Source organism: Pelobates fuscus, chromosome 9 (assembly GCF_036172605.1).
Source record: "Pelobates fuscus isolate aPelFus1 chromosome 9, aPelFus1.pri, whole genome shotgun sequence".
Classification (NCBI taxonomy): domain Eukaryota; kingdom Metazoa; phylum Chordata; class Amphibia; order Anura; family Pelobatidae; genus Pelobates; species Pelobates fuscus.
The window spans coordinates 18,186,597-18,211,166 of NC_086325.1; the positions used below are offsets into that span (position 1 = coordinate 18,186,597).

A 24,570-nucleotide genomic window follows, 5' to 3' on the forward strand; every position below is an offset into this window, starting at 1 on the left:
CCCTCATTATAGTATAAAATAACCCTCTGTGTGCCAGTGAGATCATTAATCTCTCCCTCATTATAGAATAAATTAACCCTCTGTGTGCCAGTGAGCTCATTAATCTCTCCCTCATTATAGTATAAATTAACCCTCTGTGTGCCAGTGAGCTCATTAATCTCTCCCTCATTATAGTATAAATTAACCCTCTGTGTGCCAGGGATCTTATTAATTTCTCCCTCCTTATAGTATAAATTAACCCTCTGTGTGCCAGTGAGCTCATTAATCTCCCTCATTATAGTATAAATTAACCCTCTGTGTGCCAGTGAGCTCATTAATCTCTCCCTCATTATAGAATAAATTAACCCTCTGTGTGCCAGTGAGCTCATTAATCTCTCCCTCATTATAGAATAAATTAACCCTCTGTGTGCCAGTGAGCTCATTAATCTCTCCCTCATTATAGTATAAATTAACCCTCTGTGTGCCAGGGATCTTATTAATTTCTCCCTCCTTATAGTATAAATTAACCCTCTGTGTGCCAGTGAGATCATTAATCTCTCCCTCATTATAGTATAAATTAACCCTCTGTGTGCCAGGGAGCTCATTAATCTCTCCCTTATTATAGTATAAATTAACCCTATGTGTGTCAGTGAGCTCATTAATCTCTCCCTCGCTATAGTATAAATTAACCCTCTGTGTGCCGGGTAAACCCTCTGTGAGCCGCGGCCGCCAGATTCCACTCCGGAGAAACTTCCAGCACGCTCTGGGCCAGGGTTGTTAATAGCCCCGCCCACTCCCGCCCAGCTCTGCGCTCATTGGCTGGTCTCTCGGCTGGTTCAATCCTTCACCGAGATGGTTCCAGCAGTTTCTCCTGGCCGCTGACGTCACGGTCACTCCGGAGTCGCTGATTGGATGGCGGAGAGGGAGGATGGAACTCACGCGAACATTCCTGGACTGAAACAGCTCATTGGCTGAAACAGCAGAGAAGACTCGGGAAAGTTCGGGAAGGTTGCTAGGCAATCCCTGGTAGCTTGGTGAGGACCGCGCTGTGATTGGCTGACAAGTTCTCTGGCTCCAGCCCTGAGCAATATATATAGAGGATGCTTTCAGCAAGCAGAGCAGTTACCTGAGAGCAAGTGAGAGCAGAGACTGAGCAGCACTGAGAGAGACAGCCAGCACTGAGAGAGACAGCCAGCACTGAGAGAGACAGCCAGCACTGAGAGAGACAGCCAGCACTGAGATAGACAGCCAGCACTGAGACAGCCAGCACCGAGAGAGAGCAGATACTGAGCATTCCTGAGAGACAGCCAGCACTGAGACAGCCAGCACTGTACAACTATCTGACCCAGTGAGAGAACCTCCAGAGCTCACACTCAATATACAGCGGGGAGAGAGCATGGCTGCTAAAGGAGTTGCTATTGGCATTGACCTGGGTACCACCTACTCCTGTGTGGGTGTTTTCCAGCATGGCAAGGTGGAAATCATCGCTAACGACCAGGGAAACCGCACCACCCCCAGCTATGTGGCTTTTACTGACACCGAGAGACTGATGGGAGATGCTGCCAAGAACCAGGTGGCGCTGAACCCCCAGAATACGGTCTTTGATGCCAAGAGACTGATTGGCAGAAAGTTCAATGAACCCGTCGTACAATCAGACATGAAGCACTGGCCCTTCCAGGTGGTGAGCGATGGGGGAAAGCCCAAGGTGAAGGTGGAGCACAAAGGCGAGGAGAAAACCTTCTTCCCTGAGGAGATCTCCTCCATGGTGCTGCTGAAGATGAAGGAGACAGCTGAAGCCTATCTGGGACATCCAGTTACCAATGCTGTCATCACTGTGCCAGCCTACTTCAATGACTCCCAGCGCCAGGCTACCAAAGATGCTGGTGTTATTGCTGGACTGAATGTACTGAGAATCATCAATGAGCCTACAGCTGCTGCTATCGCCTATGGCCTGGACAAGGGAGCCCGTGGTGAAAGAAATGTCCTGATCTTTGATTTGGGTGGTGGCACCTTTGATGTTTCCATCCTCACCATTGACGATGGTATATTTGAAGTAAAAGCCACAGCTGGTGACACTCATCTGGGTGGAGAGGACTTTGACAATCGCATGGTTAACCACTTTGTGGAGGAATTCAAACGCAAGCACAAGAAGGACATCACCCAGAACAAAAGAGCATTGAGGAGACTGAGAACGGCGTGTGAGCGAGCCAAGCGTACGCTGTCCTCCAGCACCCAGGCAAGCATTGAAATAGATTCTCTGTATGAGGGCACTGACTTCTACACCTCCGTCACTAGGGCCCGCTTTGAGGAACTTTGCTCAGACCTGTTCAGGGGAACCCTAGAGCCTGTAGAAAAGGCCCTGAGAGACGCCAAGCTTGACAAATCTCAGATCCATGAAATTGTCCTAGTGGGAGGCTCCACTCGTATCCCAAAAGTTCAAAAACTGCTGCAAGACTTCTTTAATGGACGGGATCTGAACAAAAGCATTAATCCAGATGAAGCCGTAGCCTATGGAGCTGCTGTCCAGGCTGCCATCCTGATGGGACACAAGTCAGAAAACGTGCAGGACTTGCTTCTACTTGACGTGGCCCCTCTCTCCCTGGGCTTGGAGACAGCTGGAGGGGTCATGACTGTCCTCATCAAACGCAATACAACCATCCCTATCAAGCAGACTCAGACCTTCACCACATATTCTGACAACCAGCCTGGAGTGCTCATTCAAGTGTATGAAGGAGAGAGGGCTATGACCAAAGACAATAATCTCTTGGGCAAGTTTGAGTTAGGTGGCATCCCACCCGCTCCTCGTGGAGTGCCACAAATTGAGGTCACCTTTGATATCGATGCCAACGGAATTCTCAATGTGTCGGCCGTGGACAAGAGCTCTGGCAAACAGAATAAAATCACTATCACCAATGACAAAGGCCGCCTCAGCAAAGAAGATATTGAGAAGATGGTTCAGGATGCTGAGAAGTACAAGGCTGATGATGATGCCCAAAGGGAGAAGATCTCTGCAAAGAACTCCCTGGAGTCCTACGTCTACAACATTAAGAGTATGGTGGAGGATGAGAACATGAAGGGCAAACTTAGTGAGGACGACAAGAAGACCATCTCTGAGAAGTGTCAGCAGATCATCTCCTGGCTGGAGAGCAACCAGCTTGCAGAGAAAGAGGAATATACCCATCAGCAGAAGGAGCTGGAGAAGGTGTGTCAGCCCATTATAGCCAAACTGTACCAGGGTGGCATGCCAAGCGGAATGCCAGGATCCAGCTGTGGAGCTCAGGCCAGACAGGGCAGCAGCTCAGGTCCCACCATTGAAGAGGTTGATTAAGAACTTGCAGATTTCGTTTTACGTCAAATGGACACTAAAGACTTGTTAATATATTGTTTCAAAGACTGTAATATCCAGAGAGTGAAACAACGAACTCAAGTCTGGGACTGTGATCAGTGTAAATTTAAGATGTATTTTGTTTATATGGACATTACAGAGGAGTATCTTTAAATAATTAAAAAAAAATTATATGAAGTCATGATTAATAAAGGAACAATATAGTGATATTAAAACAAAATCAATCTGACAAAACAGCATGTAAGACTTAAATGTCGGTTCTGTATATATATATTTTTTTTATTGTTTTTCAATGCCATGTTAAATAATATTTATTGCACTAGAAGTTTATTTTTTAATAATAAAGTTAATTAAACTTTTAAATCTGTGTCTCTTTCATTTGAACATTATTTTTCCTTGTGTTGTACTTTCAGCTTGGGTGATACAGTTTCTCTATTGGTAGCTCACTATTTAAAGATGAATCCGATTAATTTAAATATATAGGATTACTTAGTTAAATGTGAGTATTCTCGAGTTCAATGTTAAGTTCACATTTTAGGTCAAAGTAATCAATCTAAAAAACATTTCATTTGGATAATTTTCCCAGTTTGGCTATTTTGACTTTAAATGTCACATTCTCTTCAAATTCGAGGCAATTCACATTTTATTGAATAACTACACATATGGGATCATCATAATTTTGGAAAAATTGACATTACACAGAGCTGTAATCAGGAGCATAACAAGGTTCCCCTGTTCCTGGGTACTACAATATAAAAAGGCCCCTTTTGTCCATTGGCGTGTCCAGGATTCAGATTTAGGAAGGGCACATGGTGGGCCAGAGACAAAAGTAGGGGGCAATTATAAAATGTGTAGATATATAAACACACATATTTAGATATATACATACACACACTTGGAAATCATTTATACATTGTAAATCAAAATCAGATTTCTTTATTTCCAGCAAACTCAGTAAAATCCGTAAATTTCATTCGGAGAAACATTATAAATCTGGGCTTTATATTCTTGGATTACTGAAATGTAGTGACAAAGCAGCCTGAGCAATATGGCCATTCTCTCAGCAAGGGCCTCTTGCTGTCTGAATTTTGCATGCCAGTTAAGATACCCCAAGGGGCATTTCTCCAACCAGCTAACAGCCATAGGGGCAGCATCAGTGGCAGATCCAGAGCCTGATCTCTGGAGGGGCACTTGTAGATTATTTAAAGAAATAATCCATGCACCATAACCACTACAACTCTGTAGTCAAACAGTTTAAGAACTGCTTGACAAATTACCTGGGGTCTGCTGGGATATGGGCCTGTAGTAGGGCATAGGAGCAGTGATGTGTGTGGGGGGTGCAGTGTGGGTGTGTGGGGCAATTTGTGTATGGGGGGGCAGTGTGTGAATGTGTATGGTGTGTGTGAGGGCTGTGTGTATGGGGGGGCAGTGTGTGAATGTGTATGGTGTGTGTGAGGGCTGTGTGTATGGGGGGGCAGTGTGTATGTGGGGGAAGTGTGTGTAGGGGGGACAGTTTGTGAATGTGTGGTGAGGAGGGTAGGAAGGCTTTTTTATAATGTGTGTTTTTTTTTAAATTTAATAAAAATAAATATACATTAAACCCCCCTCCCTTCTTACCTTTACTGAGAGAGGAGGGGGGACATTTTTTTGATCCCTGGTGGTCCGTGGGGAATCCCTGGTGGTCGCAGTGGTGAGAGTGAACTCTAGCCCGTAGCTCCAGGGCTAGAGTTCACTCTCGCGAGATCCGGAGCATTGTCGTGGTAACCACGGCAACGCTCCGTGTTTGCGAGAGAAGCACCCGGCGGAGCTGCATGCTGAGCTCCTGGGTCATCTCTCACTCACTCCCCCGCCAGCTGCCAGCACGGTGCCTGGGAACGGAGATTTCTGACCTCCCATCCGGTCCGTGAAGGCACATTGCAGGGCTGGCACTTGCATATTGCCAGTCCTGCATTAGCTGGCGGTGGGGGGGGGGGGGCTACTGGAGTGGTTTTAGTGGCCATTTGAGAATGAAACAACTTACCTGGGGTCTGCTGAAGCCGGTCACCTACTCTGCAGTCCAGAAGCTACAGCACTGAGCTAAGTTTGTTGGTGCAGGACTTACCTCAGTGGCTTCAAGTGCTCGGCTGATACCCGTAGCCAACCTGCAGCTCCTGTATGGAAGGGTTAGCTTAGGGTAGCTGCCAGAAGCCCCTTGCAGGATGTCAGCTTACCAACGGATCCCAGGTAAGTTGGGAATGGTTTGACTACTTACACTGTGAGTGAGCTAGGCCGCTCAAAGGACCATAACCACAAAAGCTCACTGTAGTGTGTATTGTGCCTTAAGTGTTTTAAAGTTGTTTTCACTAAATTAGGCAAGCTGTAACTATCACTAAGTTGGGGAATGTCCAAATCGGCTCTTTATTACGTATTTCGGTGTTTGGCTCATTAGACTTTGCTGTTTAGTGAATAAGCCCCTTAATTCTTCTTTCTGCCGTCATCAATGGCTTGCAGAGAAAGAGGAATATACCCATCAGCAGAAGGAGCTGGAGAAGGTGTGTCAGCCCATTATAGCCAAACTGTACCAGGGTGGCATGCCAAGCGGAATGCCAGGATCCAGCTGTGGAGCTCAGGCCAGACAGGGCAGCAGCTCAGGTCCCACCATTGAAGAGGTTGATTAAGAACTTTTCAGTCTGGAACTGTGATCAGTGTAAATACAATTGTTTGTTGTTGTTTTTTGGGGGTTTTTTTATATGTTGATTTTTTATATTTTATTTTGTAATCAAATATCTTCCTATTAACTTCTGTTACAAATGAACTCATGTTTGAAGAAGGAGTAATACAATGTTATGTGGACAGACATATTGGTAAGACTGTGTCTATATTTAATTTTGTGTAATTATAATGATGCCTTTTTTAATTTGTGTACAGTTTTGTTTTTTTTTAAATAAATGTAATGAAAATTTTACATTTGTGTCTTCTTAATTTGATATCCATTTCCCACATTTTGAAAATCTGTGTTACGAAATCAATCTGCTAATGTCAGAAATTATGTACATTATTCACTAAATAGTGCATTGAGAGAGGAAATATATGAAATTTTGCAAACAATCTGAATATTGGTCAAATTATTATAACTTTTTTTAAAACATCAGGGAATGTATTCCTACTATAAACATTGGTTTTGTTGGTTCCTAACTCTTGCTGCTTCTTTTCCGCTCTCATAATCTGTTTTCAGAATATTTTCTTCATATCTGATCTAGTTTTCTTTCAAACATAAGACAAAGTAGGGATTACTTTGTCTTATGTATTTTTCCTACGCTTGACTTTCTTTGACCAAAGGAGGAGTTTACGTCCGCTCAATTTCAAAGAAAGATTTTTACATAATACTTGCCTTTCTCCGTGTTCTTGCGATGACTCCATTCGCTGTAACTGACGTCCTGTCCGTTAGACAAGGGTGCCAGTTTGTCCTTCGTGTTCGGATGACATTTAGTCATTATGTTCAATTCCGAATTTCATTTGGAGAATTAAATTCTGATCTGATTCTTGCAGCCATATAGTAGATAGCCCCCTAATTCCCCAAGGATGAGGAAGATAGCTACTAAAAAGCTGAAAGACTAAAATTGGTCATGTCTACTAAAATAGAAGCATGTCTGTTAAAAAGGGAGCAGCCAGTAGCTGCTAACTGTTGAATCCCTCCCCCCTCGATTTTAATAAAGTGGGGCACCTATTAAAATAATTGTATCCCCCTAGCGCCTGAGACCTATTATCTTACCCTCCCTCCCCACCCCCCCCCCCACCGCCCCCTTGGCCCTTACCCATTAGCAGTGGGTGGAGACACTAAGTGACAAAAGGGGTGGCATCTAGTGGTCATGCTAATGTGTGGGGTGAGACATATAGGTTGTCCCCTTTTTGTCACTTATGGCCACCACCTGCTGCTAATGGATGGGAGCTGGGGGAAGGGGGGGACAATATGGCCCCTGTTTAGTTATATAGCCCCTAATCGCGGGGTGGGGGGACACTATGTCCCCCCTCCGTTAAAGATTTTTAATAGATGCTCCACCATGGGGGACCTGTGGGGGGTGTCGTATTTTACAACAGTGAGCACTCACTGTTTAATAGACATGACCCTATTTGCGACAGAGTGAGTAGAGGCAAAATGGAGATTTTAATCTCCCTTAAACTAATATGGGGGTCATATGGACCTTCATAGAGTGGGGGGATTTAGGAAGTGGCGAGGAGCACAGCTCACTGCTGCTTCTATTGTAACATATTACAAAGAGGGAGCCGCGAGCCAGTAGTTCCCTTCTTGTAACAAATTAACGAATGAAGACCGAATTGAAATTAAGTATTCGTTCATTGTTTAAAATTTCTATTCATTCATTCGTGTTTCTGGCAAATTAATGAACAGCCAAAACTCACGTCCAAATTTAAGTGTTCAACTGGGCATGCACAGGAATTTTACTGTGCTATCTAGTGTGGGCAGATGACATGTCACCCAGGGTCTTCATCTGCACACACTAAGATGGCGGTGCCTGGGACCTAGATCCGGGCAAGAAATTAACAAGTAAAAAAAAGATGATATTAGTGGCATTTAGGGGTGAATAGGGGAACAATCAAATGTATAGTATGGAGGATGGTTAAAAAAAAAACAAAAAAAAACAGATGCGGCCATGTGCCACAAAGTGCCGCTTTAACAAATAAATCCTTTAAATTAAAGTGTAGTTCAGCATTGATGGTAGGATAGGAACATAAAATCTGTACAATGTACATGTCCCATTGAACAGCATCAAGGGAGTTGTATTCCACAGCAGCTGGAATTCCAAAGGTTGCCAACCCCATTATAGACGATGTAGCATAGTAATAACTAGAGGACCAGTCTTAGAATATCCATGTATTAAAGTAAAATACTCTGTCTGAGTGGGTTACTGATAGGGGCAGGTGCGGAACTACTGACAGAGCAGCTGGTGCGAAAACACCAGAGGCTCAGTGTATCAGGTAGCCTGCCGATGTCTGTCATTCTAATAGGCAGCTCCTTTCAGGGTCCTTTCTGGCTGTCTGGTAGACTGGAGGTGGAGTTAACCCTTTGAGGTAATTATTACAGTTTCTCAAAAACTAAGGAGCCCCGGGGTACTGCAACCCAGACCACTTCAATGAGCTGAAGTGGTCTGGGTGCCTATAGTGCTTTATCTAATAATAATTATACCTTAGAACATCTCCCATCTTCTGTGCTCCCTCCTCCCAAACACTCACCCTTCTGGTATCAGGTATCCAGGTGACTTGACGTCCTCACACTGTTCTCTTTATTTGTCCTTCTGTCTTTTAGAAGGTTTTTGGGCAGGTCTTTGTTCGTCCACTGTTCCCGTATGTCAAATGTCTTGTTAGAATAATCCCCCCCCCCCCCCCTTATTTTACGTGTTGTATAGCGGTGTGGCGAATGCTGGTGCTCTATAAAATAAATTGTAAATTCCTCTACTCCCTATATTGATCTTTTTGGCACAATCTCAATGAGAAGCCTTTGATTGGTCAGTAAATCATAGACTAACTGTGATGTAATTCCAGTAAAATACAAGTTTAGCAGGCTAAGATTGCCACAAGGCATATGTATGTATATGTGTTTGTAGTATCAGTTGGTTAATTACACGTAGCTAAGATACTGTCATCACTGTACTGACCAGGTGCAGGAATGTAAGAACTGGAATTACGCGTCCCTCTCCTTTGTATCAGATGAGCCACGTGGTTAGACCGGATGGATGAGTTTAGACTCTATTCATTAAATAGGTTAAGGGTATGTGTGGGTGTAGTTAATTGTGGGAGGAGCTACAGTGCTATATAAGGAATGTACTCTATGTATTCAGTACTCAGACTTTGCTGTATTTTGGTGACGCTAGTCCCTCTGAGTCCCGATCGGTGATCCAATAAAGAATCTCTTCCTTCCTGAAGAAACCTGTGTCCATCTCTCTGTGCTTGGCTTCCGTCAGTTTCTCCGGTATCATTTGGTGCATTGGCCGGGAAGCTCATCGTTCAACGGTAGCTGAGAGGCAGAGGCGTGAGACGGTCTATCTTTGCCCACGTTCTCTACGGCTGCACCCCTGAACTTCTGCGTGGACCTCCCTTCGTCTCGGCGCCACTGGTCTGTTGTCCAGGAGATCATCGGCCTCTACGTGAGAAGTGCTGGGGTGTCCCCGTCGATGAGTGTGAACTCAGGTTCAGGAACGAGGAGGTAAGATAACTGCTGTTTTAGACGGCAGGACCCACTAGGGGTATACCGATTGTGCGGTAGGCCCAAAGGGGTTTTGAATCTGTGTATCTGCCCCCTCTGTCGGAGGGAAGGAGCGAAGGCGCACCGCTCGATCGAACGCTCTTTAGTCAGACCGTTTGATTTGGTTAGTCAGGCGGGGTCCTGGTGTAAATAGCCCTAGCCGGACACCGGTGTCTTGTCTAGACTAGCGTTCTAGGGTGTATATTACGTTCGCTAGGTCGGAGGGACCGGGAGACTAAGCGGCGCCTGTGTAAATTCGGTTCGCTAGTTCTCATCCTATCTGGGCTAAGTGGGAAGGCGTGTAAATTTGGAACCCACTAGACTTTTGATAGTACGACTAAGAGGCGCCTGTGTAAATTCGGATCTCTAGCTCGTTGTATAGTGCGACTAAGAGGCGCCTGTGTAAATTCGGTTCTCTAGCTCGCTATGTATATGTGGTGATTGGGCAGTGTGGCTAACCAAAACGGGTGTATATAGTTTTAGGTAGTCCATTCAAGGTACTGGCCAATAGTTTAGTTGGGAATTGTAAATGTGTTAACGATTGTTTTAGTAAAGTGTATATCTTGTTAGATAGCGCGAGCTCAGCCGTCTAGCGAGAGTGTTAATAGTGTGTTGCTGTATTATAGTGCACGGTACCATAACCCTGTATATTTACTGACATTATATAATAAGTACTAATCATTGTCGTCCATTGCATGTTTAACACCATAACCACTAATAATTGTATTGTGACCTTAACTTGTGCTTTGACCTATGCTAACCGTACTGTAACCGCTATTTGTAAAAGACGATGTTACTGGGTGTGTTATAGACGGGTAATTCGTATATAGAGAATTATAGCGTGGGTGACTGTGTAGTTACGCCAAAGGGCATAATATTGATTATATAGTGACTGGTGTAGCAGCTGTGTGTGTACGGGAATTCCCTGAGTGTTTATTGTTATGGTGTACGTTTCACTTGGTAACCATACCACGTGGTGCTGTTGCCAGAGGAAACGGGTGTGACTGTTGAATAGTACGCGTGTATAGTAATCGTTGTCGACGACGTTCCACTGTTAAATATGGGTGCGTCGCAGTCAACGATTCCGGATCCCTTAGGATGTATGGTTAAGAATTTTAAAAAGGGATTCAAAGTTTGTGATTTTGGGGTAAAGATGTCTCCTGTACGTTTGGTCACTTTGTGTACTAGGGAGTGGCCTACTTTGGTTGCGGCATGGCCGCCACGTGGCAGTTTGGATCCAACTCTGGTACAGCGCTTACACGTGGCTGTATCAGGTAGGCCTGAACTTTACGGCCAGTTTCCTTATATTGATTGTTGGAGACAGGCCGTAAATGACTCGCCAAAATGGCTCCGGACATGCCACGAGGAACAGTGTCGCCTCATGGTAGCTAGGACTTGTTCGTCCACTAGGGCTGGTGTTAGGCCCATTTTGGACACGCCCCCTGAGTCCGAGATCCCTTTGCCGCCCCCTTACTTTCCGGTAAGAGGAAGTGACGCAAATACAGGAAGTCCTGTAACCCCTCCCCTCATTACCCTCATCCACTTCCGCTTCCTCCTCCAGTACAGGATCCACCCCCCCTCGTACTAAATCTCCCCTTCCGGAACCAGAACCCACCCCCATTAGAAACGAATATCCTGATTTGGCGCCACTTCAGACTTCCGGTCAAGCTTCATCTAGCTCGGCCCGAAGTGTTCTATTCACTACCTTTTCCCAAAACCAACCTCCCACATCCCCATACCCTATCTCTCCCCGACCGGAACCCATGACTGACGCCCCTCCACGTAGCCCCATACAGACCCGACAGTTGACCGGTGCCCAACAATTGAGACACTATCAGATGCCTCTTCGTCTGAATCCCGGGTCAGCCTATATTAATGCCGCAGGTCAAATGGCACAAGCTGACCCTGTCTTCGTATATGTTCCCTTCACTACAACCGATCTTTTAAACTGGAAGACCCACAATTCCTCGTATACTGAGAAACCACAAGCCATGACTGATCTGTTCACCTCAATAGTACAGACACATAATCCGACATGGGCTGATTGCCAGCAGTTATTAATGACTTTATTTAACAATGAGGAAAGGACAAGAATAAATCAAGCAGCCATTAAAGCATTAGAGGATAGAGCCCGTGCTTTGAACCAAGCTAATCCAGCAGCATGGGCCGCAACACATTATCCCAACACTGATCCCGATTGGAACGTAAATGGTGCTGATATGGTTCAACTCAGAGCCTATAGAGACGCTATAATTGCTGGCATGAAAGCCGGAGGAAAGAAGGCTATTAATATGTCAAAGACAGTTGAGGTGATTCAGAAAAGCGATGAAGCGCCCAGTGTCTTTTATGACCGATTATTGGAGGCGTACCGCTTGTATACCCCCTTTAATCCGGAAGATGCAGACAATTCCCGAATGGTTAACTCCGCCTTTGTCAGCCAAGCTTACGGAGATATTAAGCGCAAGCTACAAAAGTTAGAAGGGTTTGCAGGTATGTCAATCTCCCAACTAATGGAGGTAGCTAATAAGGTCTATATGAATAGGGAAACAGAAAGCAAGAAAGAGGAGGAGCGCAAGATGCGTAAAAAGGCTGATATGCTAGCGGTAGCGATCGCAGGCGTAGATAAACGGGGCCCAGATAGAGGCAATAATAGATGGAGTAGGGAGCCTTTGAGTAGGGATCAGTGTGCGTATTGCAAGGAAGAAGGGCATTGGAGGAACGAATGTCCGCAAAGAGAGCAGTACGAGAGAGACCAACCCAGGGCAGGCTACGGAAACTTTAGAGGTAGAGCGAGAGGTAGAGGAGGCCCCGGAGGGAGTAATGGTTATAGAGGGAGTAATGGGAACAGAGGAAGTGTTAGGGAAGACAGATATATTCCAGCAGCGCAAAGGTCCCGCGATAGAGAAGGTAGGGACTTCGTAGGATTGGCTGACACGGTCATGGAGGACTATTGATACCGACCGGGCTCCATCCCCCTTGGTCGAGCGGAGCCTATGGTCGATGTATCAATAGGGGGGAAAAGGAGTGCGTTCATGATCGACACTGGTGCTGAACATTCAGTGGTGACTAATCTAGTTGCTCCTCCATCTGGAAGGACTATTACTGTGATAGGAGCAACTGGAAGAAGTGCTGAAAAACCGGTTCTTAAAAGTCGACTCTGTACATTGGGAGGCCACGTAGTAAAACACCAATTCCTTTATATGCCTGAATGTCCAGTCCAATTGCTGGGACGTGATATGCTACCAAAATTACAAGCGCAGATTACGTTCCTACCAAATGGAACAACATCCTTAAAGTTTAATGGACCTTCAGGTATTATGACTTTATCCGTACCAAAGGAAGAAGAGTGGCGACTTTATACAGTGTTGACTAGCCAAAACCCTAGGAGTGATGAGACATTGTTTAACATACCAGGAGTTTGGGCAGAGAACAACCCACCAGGACTGGCCCGCAATATTCCACCAATAAAAATTGAACTGAAACATGGGGTTTATCCAGTGAGCCTAAGACAATATCACATTCCGCAGAAGGCTAAGAAGAACATCCAATCCTATCTGGATAAGTTCATACGGTATGGTATCCTAAAATTCTGTACTTCCCCCTGGAACACCCCATTGCTGCCTGTTCAAAAGCCCGGTACAGATGAGTATCGACCTGTACAGGACTTAAGAGCAGTCAATGATGCGGTTGTTAGCATACATCCAGTTGTACCCAATCCATATAACCTGCTTGCTTTAATTCCGGGCGGGGCTACTTACTTCACAGTCTTAGATCTCAAAGATGCCTTCTTTTGCCTCCGAATTGCCGCAGAAAGCCAATGTATTTTCGCTTTCCAATGGGAGAACGCTGTAACGGGCTCAAAACGCCAAATGACTTGGACAAGACTGCCCCAAGGGTTTAAAAATTCACCTACCCTATTTGGTTCAGCCCTAAGTCAAGATCTATTGGATTTCGAGTCCATCCCAGGAGAGTGTGTATTGTTCACGATCTACTACACATTCTCTGGAAGGCAGGATACAAGGTGTCTAGAAAGAAGGCTCAGTTGTGTTTGCCAACTGTCAAGTATCTGGGGTTCCATATCTCTGAAGGTCAAAGAATTATGGGGCCAGAGAGAAAAGAGGCTGTCTGCCAAATACCAATACCCAAGAATAGAAGACAAGTGCGAGAATTCTTGGGGGCAGCAGGCTTCTGTAGGATATGGATTCCCAGCTATGCGATACTGGCAAAACCTCTGTACGCAGCTATCAAAGGTACAGAGCACGACCCCTTCTTATGGACCCAAGAACAGCAAACGGCATTTGAAGATGTGAAGAAGGCTTTGATGAGTGCCCCAGCATTAGGTCTACCTGATCACACACGACCATTCTACAAAGAAGAATGGCTGTGGGAGTATTGACACAGTACTTGGGATCATGGCAAAGACCTGTTGCCTACATGTCTAAGCAACTGGATGCAGTGGCCAGCGGACTTCCACCTTGTCTAAGAGCCGTAGCTGCAGCCGCCCTGCTAGTAGCTGAAGCCGATAAACTCACTCTGGGTCAAGAACTTTATGTACGAGTCCCACATGCAGTACAGACGTTGTTGGATTACAAAGGAAATCATTGGTTTAGTAATAGCCGTATGACCAAGTATCAAGCAATGTTGTGTGAAAACCCAAGAGTGCATTTAGAGACTGTAAACACCTTAAATCCAGCTACCCTTTTGCCACAACCTACTGAAAGTCAACATGATTGTTTGGAAGTAATGGATGAAGTATTCTCAAGTAGACCAGATCTTCGTGATTTTCCCATCCAGAACCCCGATGTTCAATATTACACCGACGGCAGTAGTTATGTGAAAGAAGGGATCCGCTATGCAGGATATGCAGTGACAACAATAGACAAGGTGATAGAAGCTCGGCCACTGGCGAAAGGAACATCAGCACAAAAGGCAGAATTAATAGCACTAACACGAGCGTTACAATTGGCTGAAGGTTTAAGAGTAAATATCTATACGGACTCTAAGTATGCGTTTTTAACCACTCATGCCCACGGAGCTTTGTATAAAGAAAGAGGACTACTGAATTCAGAAGGCAAAGAAATCAAGTACGCAGCTGAAATCCTACAACTATTGGAAGCAGTGTGGGAGCCGAAAGAAGTCGGTATCATACATTGTCGAGCGCATCTGAGAGGAGATGGTGATGTAACCAAGGGAAATCGGATGGCAGATAGTGCAGCTAAGCGTGCTGCTGAATCAGGAAGACAGGAGTATGTAGGGCATATAGCTGCTCTTATACCAACTCCACTGTCCCAATGGACTCCAGTTTATACAGCTCAAGAAGAGGAGTGGTTAAAGACTGAACCGGGAAAGTATCTGGAGAACAAGTGGTATCAGCTAGAAGATGGAAGAATAGTTATACCAGCATCGCTAGCGGTAGAAATTGTCCAAAATTATCACAACGGGACACATTCTGGGAGAGACAGTACTGAAGAATCTCTTAGAAAACATTTCTACATACCAAGATTGTCCAACTTGACTCAGGCCATTGTACGCAGATGTGTAACGTGTGCTAAGAATAATGCAAGACAAGGACCAGTAAAGCCACCAGGAGTCCAGTTTATGGGGGGACTCCCCATGTCCGATCTACAAATAGACTTTACAGTGATGCCTAAGTCGGGTGGACATCGTTACCTGCTGGTAATTGTGTGCACCTATTCAGGCTGGGTAGAAGCATGTCCTACTCGTACAGAGAAAGCAGGAGAAGTTGTGAGATTCCTGCTACGAGAAATAATACCCCGATATGGACTACCCTGTTCTATAGGATCGGACAATGGTCCAGCTTTTGTTCACCAGTGCCTACAACAACTGACTCATATGCTTGGTATAAAGTGGAGGCTTCATACTGCATATAGACCCCAGAGTTCTGGTAAGGTAGAGAGAATGAATAGAACTATAAAGAACCAGTTGGCTAAAATGTGTCAGGAAACCCAACTTAAGTGGAACGTTCTCTTACCCATAGCTTTATTGCGAATCCGCAGTACCCCTACCAGAAGGATGGGCCTCTCTCCTTTTGAAATCATGTATGGGCGACCACCTCCCGTACTTGGTAACTTAAGGGGGGACTTGAGTCAGTTGGGAGAAGGAATTACCCGGCAGCAGGTTGTAGAGTTGGGTAAGACTATGGAGGAGGTACAGAAATGGGTACAAGATAGATTACCTGTGAATATTTATCCCCCTGTTCATAGTTATCATCCAGGAGACCAAGTGTGGATTAAAGAGTGGAATACTGTACCGTTAGGGCCCAAGTGGAGAGGTCCTTATGTTGTTCTCTTGTCTACCCCTACAGCAATAAAAGTAGCAGAAGTAACTCCGTGGATACATCACTCCAGGGTTAAACCAGCAGCAGTCGATTCTTGGCAAATTACAGCAGATCCAGAGAATCCCTGCAAGATCCGGTTGAAACGCACTACTCAGTCGGAGTAACGAGGAATTATTGTGGATTACAAATTTTATTGTTACAGGTGTGAGTGAGAAGGCCATAATAAAGCCTGTCCGCTTACCATCACATAGTGTATAAGCCAGGAAAGTCTCGAAGGGACACCTGTGAAGATGAGCAGAACTCCATTCCCTGCAGCCCCTCACATCCTGGAAGCTGAGGCGCCATCGCACGGACGAAGACTGAGGATGACGGCGAAAGATGTGCTTTTGATAGTGTTTATTTATATGTGTTTTTATATTCAGGAAGGTAGAGGTACCGACACTCCTAGCTGTGAGGTATGCATTAAGACTACGAGAACAGGTAACCATATATCCCAAACCCTAATTTGGCATTCACAATACGAGTGTAAAGGAGATGTATCGAGATGTAGATACTTAAATATAGACTATAGTGTGTGCCATTTAGGAGTAGGAGAACCTAAGTGCTTCAGTCCAGAGTATCAACCTCGTACAATTTGGTTGACTCTCAGGAATGGAGATCCTCAGGGGACCCTAATTAATAAAACGGTGTTAGAATCCGTACATTCTTCGGGTGTTCTGCTATTTGATGCGTGTAAAGCGATATCGAGTGGTAGAAAGCCGTGGAATGTATGTGGGGATCTTAGATGGGAGAGGACGTATGGGTCTAACGATAAATATATTTGTCCCAGTAGCAAAAATAAATATGTGAGTCCTAGATGCCCAAATAAAGACTATAACTTTTGTCCATATTGGTCTTGTGTGGGGTGGGCAACTTGGGGACAGACAGTAGACAAAGACATGATAGTGACTAAGTTGCCGACTAGCCCTTATTGTAAGTCTATGGAATGCAACCCAGTCCATATACTTATTAATAACCCCGACAAGTTCCTAGATAAGTATGGAAATTTATTTGGGTTTCAAATATACGGGACGGGTTTAGATCCTGGGACATTATTGTTTATAGGAATAGAGACTGATACGGTATCCTCCCAGACTCATCAAGTATACCATTCCTTTTACGAAGAGATGAGTATAGATAATAAGATCCCCCATAATGCTAAAAACCTGTTCATTGATCTAGCTGAAAGTATTGCCGGTAGTCTTAATGTTACCAACTGCTATGTGTGTGGAGGTACTAACATGGGAGACCAATGGCCTTGGGAAGCAAAGGAGGTAATGTCCGGTTCTGAGGCAGTTGACCAACTAATATCTACACAAGCCGATTATCATTTGAGTGTTAGAGGTAAATCTGAGTGGAGATTAAAGACCTCCATCATAGGTTATGTTTGCATAGCAAGGAAAGGAATAATGTATAATACTTCTGTAGGAGAATTAACTTGTCTAGGGCAAAAAGCTTATGATGATGATACTAAAAATACAACTTGGTGGTCGGCTTCAAATGTCTCAGAACCATCTAACCCGTTTGCTAGATATGCCAGTTTAAAGGATGTGTGGTTTGATTTATCCATCACATCTACCTGGAGAGCCCCAGCAAATTTGTACTGGATCTGTGGTAAGAAAGCCTATTCGGAGTTGCCACAGGACTGGGAAGGGGCATGTGTGTTGGGTATGCTCAAACCATCCTTCTTCTTGTTACCAATTGAAACAGGTGAGACTTTAGGTGTTAAAGTGTATGATGTGAATCATAGGAAGAAAAGGGGACCCTTAGAGATAGGCACCTGGGAAGATAATGAATGGCCTCCCCAGCGTATCATAGATTATTATGGGCCAGCCACGTGGGCTGAGGATGGTACCTTTGGTTATAGAACCCCTATTTATATGCTCAACCGTATTATAAGATTACAGGCGGTGGTTGAGATTATTACTAATGAGACCTCACAAGCACTCAATCTTCTAGCGAAGCATAACACCAGGATGAGGACAGCAGTCTACCAAAATAGATTAGCCTTGGATTACCTTTTGGCAGTAGAGGGAGGTGTATGTGGGAAGTTTAACCTGAGCAATTGCTGTCTTCAAATAGATGACGAAGGGCAAGCAATAGCTGAGCTTACTAGCCATATGGTTAAACTAGCGCATGTGCCTACTCAGGTATGGAAAGGGTATAATCCAAGTAGTTGGTTTGGTAGCTGGTATGAGTGGTTTGGAGGGCTTAAGGCAGTGGTAGGTGGAGTCCTACTAATTTTAATGTTGTGTCTACTCCTACCGTGTCTTATACCCTTAGTAGTTAGGTCTGTGCAAAGCCTGATAGGAAGTATAGCAGAGAGGAAGGCTGCTGCACAGATAATGGCGATATATAAGTATAAGGCTCTAGATCAAGGAGAACCAATGCAGGAAGATGAGTGTTAAAAGATTCACATCATAAGATAAGTCTGGTCTGGTTCATGGTAACCTGAGGTATATGCAAACCAAGGTTAAGTGATGCCTCAAGTAATTGTGAAATATCAGAGGCATCAAAGGGGGGAATGTGATGTAATTCCAGTAAAATACAAGTTTAGCAGGCTAAGATTGCCACAAGGCATATGTATGTATATGTGTTTGTAGTATCAGTTGGTTAATTACACGTAGCTAAGATACTGTCATCACTGTACTGACCAGGTGCAGGAATGTAAGAACTGGAATTACGCGTCCCTCTCCTTTGTATCAGATGAGCCACGTGGTTAGACCGGATGGATGAGTTTAGACTCTATTCATTAAATAGGTTAAGGGTATGTGTGGGTGTAGTTAATTGTGGGAGGAGCTACAGTGCTATATAAGGAATGTACTCTATGTATTCAGTACTCAGACTTTGCTGTATTTTGGTGACGCTAGTCCCTCTGAGTCCCGATCGGTGATCCAATAAAGAATCTCTTCCTTCCTGAAGAAACCTGTGTCCATCTCTCTGTGCTTGGCTTCCGTCAGTTTCTCCGGTATCATAACAAGGGTGCTCTTTGTAAGTGGTTCAGTAGTTGCCTAGTTACGTATAATGTTGTATAAAAAAATGAAACATTGTGTTTGTAAATAGCATTAAGAATAACAATAATAATAATAATAAATAAATACAAATCTAAATGTAAACATATCAATAATAAATAAATAAATAAATAAATACAAAACTAAATGTAAAAATAATAAATAGAAATCTAAAATAGTGCATTGACCAGGTATCCCTAATAAAATAATCTAAAATAAGAAATTACAGAAGTTTAATATGATTTATGTGAAAGGGACTGTGCTGTTTAATGGTTATGTGTTTGTTTGTTTGTTTGCAATAAAGTTATGTGAAATGTAAAAAAAAACCGTAGGCGGGCGTTGTCAGCGCTGTCTTCGAACTATCGCGAGATTTCTCGCGTTGGTCTTGAATAGGCCGTATCCACGGTCACGTCATCATCCTGCGTCCCTCCCTGTATAAATGAAAGCACGCCGACGTTTGTGGTTCTCGCGATAACTGGAAGCACCGGTTACCTGCAGGAGGCAACACTGACAACGTTTCGATTCCTCGCTCAGTTCGCCCGTGTTTCCTGTTGCCTTGGTAACGGTGTCCGGTCTGCGCCCCTTCCTGTCCGCCTTGCCGGAGAGTGACGTCACTGAGACACCATGGTAAAGGCGGGCAACCGGTCATTCCATTCATCCCAATACCGCAACACATATAGTGACCTACAGCCACATAGAGGGACAGACAGCGCCATGCAGGGACAGACAGCGCCATGCAGGGACAGACAGCGCCATGCAGGGACAGACAGCGCCATGCAGGGACAGACAGCGCCATGCAGGGACAGACAGCGCCATGCAGGGACAGACAGCGCCATGCAGGGACAGACAGCGCCATGCAGGGACAGACAGCGCCATGCAGGGACAGACAGCGCCATGCAGGGACAGACAGCGCCATGCAGGGACAGACAGCGCCATGCAGGGACAGACAGCGCCATGCAGGGACAGACAGCGCCATGCAGGGACAGACAGCGCCATGCAGGGACAGACAGCGCCATGCAGGGACAGACAGCGCCATGCAGGGACAGACAGCGCCATGCAGGGACAGACCGCGCCATGCAGGGACATACAGCCGCTGTATGTGGCTGTCTGTCCCTGTATGTGTCTGTCTGTCCCTGTATGTGTCTGTCTGTCCCTGTATGGCATGCAGGGACATTCAGTGACAAACAGCAACATGCAGGGAACGGGGGAGAGCAGGGAAATAAATCCCGGGGCCCAGAGCAGGGGGGAGGGGGGGGGGCATAGCCTGGGCCTGTGGTACCGGGTGCTGGCCTTAGCATGTGGCCATGAAGACATTGGATTTGAATTCTGTGTGTGGAGATCATTCTCTACATTTTTTTTTTTTTTTTTTTTTTTTTAATAACACAGTGGATTTTATCCCATTGGTCCCAAGACCCAAAACTGCGTCCCCTGATAACAGATGCCATAGAGTCAAGAAATTCCAGGCAGCTGCAAGCAATACATAAAGTCATTCATTCAAGTGAGCTTTTCTGGGAATTCAAACGGAATTTTCACATTTAGACTAAAACTTTTTAGACCAAATTCTCGTTTGTTTGGTCATTCCCAGAAATTCTCACTTTAATGTATAAGCCTGAAGGTCTTCTTGGCTGTGATTTCCAAACTAGTTCAACAGATCCACTGATTATGGGACGATCTGGGTCCTAACCGTGCAGTGTGACACATTCCAGGTGTGTTTATATTGCAGGGTAGTGGGTGTCTTCCTTACAGCCACTAGAGGTGTTTTTGTGGGACTGGCTGAGTAAGACTGTCACGTGACACAGAAACCCCCCTTAGGTGTTCTTCTAACGCACCTTCTTGGGTGTTTGCATGCTTTCCCAATGTGACATTACCACTTTGGGCCAAGGTTGCAGCAGATGGGAGTTATACTGACACCACCACCATATTCCTTCTTCATCTCCTCATGCTCTGTCTGCCTGGTACCACGTAGTGCTGTACTCTCATTACTCTCATGCATGTGTGGAGGATCTGAAGAGATCGCCTATAGATCTAGTCTCGCAATAATTCTGATTCCCAAAGGTGGAAACTCCTGCCTTTTCTCAGCTTAGACAGTATTGTCACCATACCTTGTTTTCAAACACATTCCAACACACTCAAAGTGAGCATCTGTAATAAATATGCAGAAATAGATTTTGCTTTAAATCTTTATTTTTTTTTATTAACAAAACTGTTATAAGTGGATCGCTCTGTAAAACCATCTGGGTACAGGGACATTAAAGCCTTAGGAATACAGGTTTGTGTTCCTTTGTAATATCCATTGTTTCTTTTTTCATTCCACAGTTGTTCTATTCATTTTTCAAGTCTCTCGTGGGGAAGGATGTAGTGGTAGAGTTAAAGAACGATTTGAGGTGAGAAATGATACTACGTATTTGACATTTTTTAGTTGATGTAGCCGAGTGCATTTTCTTACTGTGTATTTTACATACTGCTAAGGCAGCCTCATGCCATCTTAATATTAGTGTATAACTGAATTAAACTAAAATTCTAGCTCTGCAGCTCATCTTGGTGCTGCAATCTACAGTGTTGGCTAACCCTTTCCTGATCTCTTTCAGTATCTGTGGAACTCTGCATTCAGTTGATCAGGTAAGTGCCAAGCTTGGCATGTCCTTCAGTATCCACTAGTATTCTTTACACAAGAAGTCCTTAATTTTTCTTTCCTACTTCGTGTTTTTTTTTTGTTTTTAAATTCCTAACAATAGTAGGTAGATTCTTGGTCACCTTAGAAGGTAGCATTTCCCTCTGTGCATATGGCTAGTGTTCTAGGCTAGTGCGCATGTGTGGCTACTGCGGTGCGTCAATCAGATGGACTCTGAGATCATCTGACTGAAATAGCACGTTTCACTTGGCTTTGCAGAAGTGCCTCTAGTGGCTATCAGTATGGATGCTAACAGAGGCAATTAAACCCTGCACTGTCAATCATTGATGTTCCTGCAGTTACAGAGTTAGGACATGGCACCCAGATTGCTTCATTGAGATGACATGGTCTGGGTGCCTACAGTCTTTTTATTTATTAAAATTTTTAATCTAATTCATGTAAACCCATGTACAGTTTTAAGGAATTAATGGGAGACTTGTTAATTTATTAGATTTTCCTTTAATACGGAGTGTTAGGACAGCTGTACATCACAGTAGTCTCCCAGACAGGGTTACTCAGTAAAGTGGAAATTTAAAGTTAATTCAAAGTACGATTAGAAATTTACAATTACAGACTTGGAAAGATTCTCCAAGCCTGCAATATTTTACATTCTTTTATTTACGTAAAATGTGGAATTCACTCTAAGTTTGCATTTCAGAGGAATTACCCTGGAACTGTTTGAAAAGGTGTTGATGATGCTTGCGGCCTGGTCATGCATACGGTGTGATCGATTAATGTTAGTCCCCCTAAACACAGAATTCAAATGAAACTGAGGCTAAAATCGCTGACTTGGACAATGTGTCCAACTCTTTCATAGCCACAACTTGCCTGTTTTAATTAACGGTTTAAATCCCAGTAACAGAAACATTGATTCCTTGCGAATAGGAAAGTGTTGTGACAGGTGATCTGCTTTTTCAGGTGTCTAATTCCAGGCCTGTCTCTTTTTCTAGTATCTGAATATTAAGCTGACAGACATTAGTGTGACTGATCCAGAGAAATACCCTCATATGGTGAGTTTGTATCCTAGAACTTTGCTCCCACAGCACTCTTTAGGTATCACAACATGATGGGTGTTCCACAGGACTTGGTGGATCTCCAACCCCACACAAGAACGGGTATCTCTACCTGTGGAGTGCCTCTCCTGTACTGAACATGCACCCAAATCCAGTAACTCATTCCACATCTCACTCACTGCATGTATTGCGCAGCTTGCATGTTACACTCCTATGGCACTTTCACTCCATAAACATTGACTTGTCTATCCAAGATCTAGCTCTGCTCAATTTGTGTTCTGCATTTTTACATAATGTTTACTTATTATCCCTCCCTCCTTCCATAGTTGTCAGTAAAGAACTGCTTCATCAGGGGCTCTGTGGTACGGTACGTCCAGCTTCCTGCGGATGAAGTGGATACTCAGCTACTCCAGGATGCTGCTCGGAAGGAAGCTGTGCAGCAGAAGCAGTGATTTTTGGCGTGCTGGAGTTTGGGGGAATGCTGGCTGTGCGTTGTCTTTCCTGTGTTCCCCTTGTCTTCCAGACCTTTAAATGGAGAGAGGGACTCTGATACCCACTGGTATCTTAACTCTTTCCCCTTAAGGACTTAACTGGACAATGCAGTTTACAGCAGTCACATAAACTTGGTTTTTCGGAGAGAGATGATTTGTGGGCCATGAATTCGGATCTCATTATTTTTTTTTCTGTTTCTCCTCATCCTCCTCTTTCTACTTGTGGGGAAAACTAGAGATGTTCCATTTACTCCAATATAAACAAATTGGTCTGTATTTGGAGAGTTCAGCCCATTTACTAGTGTGGCTTCAGTAGGATATGGGTAGCCAATTACAACTTCCATTTGTAAATGGTGATGTTGATAGTAAGAATAAATATTACGTTTTCTAAAAGGAGCAAAATGGATTTTCATAGTTTTTCTGTTTTGACGTATGATGTGTTTTTTTTATTTATTTGTTTTTTTTCTGGGCACATTATGATTGAGAAATGTGAGAACACATCCAGTTTTATGTAACTACTGCACCAATTTTTATTTTTTGTAATAAAGAAATGGGATCCTGTAATGACCCAATCAACACTTTTTTTTATTTTTTTTTATTCTATGATTCACTAAAGTGTTTTTTGCACTAACTTATCTTTTTGGTTTCCTTTTTTTAATAGGCTAACCCTCTTTTTCCTCCCGTAACTTTACGTATAGAGAAGTATTGATTTAATTAACTTTGATGCGGATTGGCTAGTGTGGTGTTTGGCTCCACCCTCCTTTTTCCTTCCTTCCTCGCGGTGCATTGCTCCTTCCTTCCTAGCGGTGCAATAATGCTGATTGGCCAGCGTGGTGTTTGACTCTGTTCTCTCCCTTTTTCCTCTCTGGTCTTACCTTTGTAGAGATGCATTGATTCACCCTCTTTCCTCCCTTTCCCCCCCCACCCCACCTTTTTAATGTGAGAGATGCTGACTCACCAGCATGGAAGTTGACTGAGCCCTCCTTTTCCTCACTGATCTTGCCTCATAGATGGTAGGAAATGGCAGGGCAGAGATGCATTGAATCTCTCCTTTCTCCCCTTTTTTTTTTTTTCTTTTTTTTTCTCTCCCCTCTCCTCAGAGGTTTTGATTGGCCAGCATGGTAGTTAAATTCACTTTTTTTCCTAGCAATGTATCGATTGGCCAGGGTGGTGCTTGGCTCCACCTTCCCTTTTTCCTCCCTGAGGAGATACCGAATGGCTAGCATGGCGCTTGGCTCCACCCTCTTTCTCACTATTTTATTGGTCTTGTGTGATAAGATATTGACTGTTATATCTATAAACCTGTGTTTATCTATTGGGACATTTTATATTCTTCACTGGAGTCTTCCTGGCTGATGGAACATTAAAGAATCACTATAGGGTCAGGAACACAAACATATTCCTGACCCTATATTTTTAAAATCACCATCTGGGCCCCTCATGCCTCCATAAATATAGCAAAATCTTACTGTATTAAAGCCTGA

General features: G+C 44.2%; 2 protein-coding genes across 3 annotated transcripts; both read left to right on the forward strand.

Annotated features, from left to right (window-relative positions):
- Positions 1-1,328: 1,328 nt before the first annotated feature.
- On the forward strand, positions 1,329-5,982 carry LOC134572423 (heat shock 70 kDa protein-like). Of its 2 annotated transcripts, XM_063431380.1 has the most exons (2): positions 1,329-3,259; positions 5,890-5,982. In XM_063431380.1, exons 1-2 carry the CDS (start codon positions 1,376-1,378, stop codon positions 5,980-5,982), a joined length of 1,977 nt encoding a protein of 658 aa, XP_063287450.1. In that variant the 5' UTR covers positions 1,329-1,375. The 2 variants fall into 2 exon arrangements, with proteins under 2 accessions (XP_063287450.1, XP_063287449.1); XM_063431379.1 differs by lacking the exon at positions 5,890-5,982 and having other exon boundaries at positions 1,329-3,431.
- A 13,328-nt stretch (positions 5,983-19,310) lies between these two features.
- Positions 19,311-23,488, forward strand: LSM2 (LSM2 homolog, U6 small nuclear RNA and mRNA degradation associated). Its single transcript, XM_063433247.1, has 5 exons — positions 19,311-19,538; positions 21,228-21,295; positions 21,500-21,530; positions 22,533-22,592; positions 22,922-23,488. Exons 1-5 carry the CDS (start codon positions 19,536-19,538, stop codon positions 23,045-23,047), a joined length of 288 nt encoding a protein of 95 aa, XP_063289317.1. The 5' UTR covers positions 19,311-19,535; the 3' UTR covers positions 23,048-23,488.
- Positions 23,489-24,570: the final 1,082 nt, after the last annotated feature.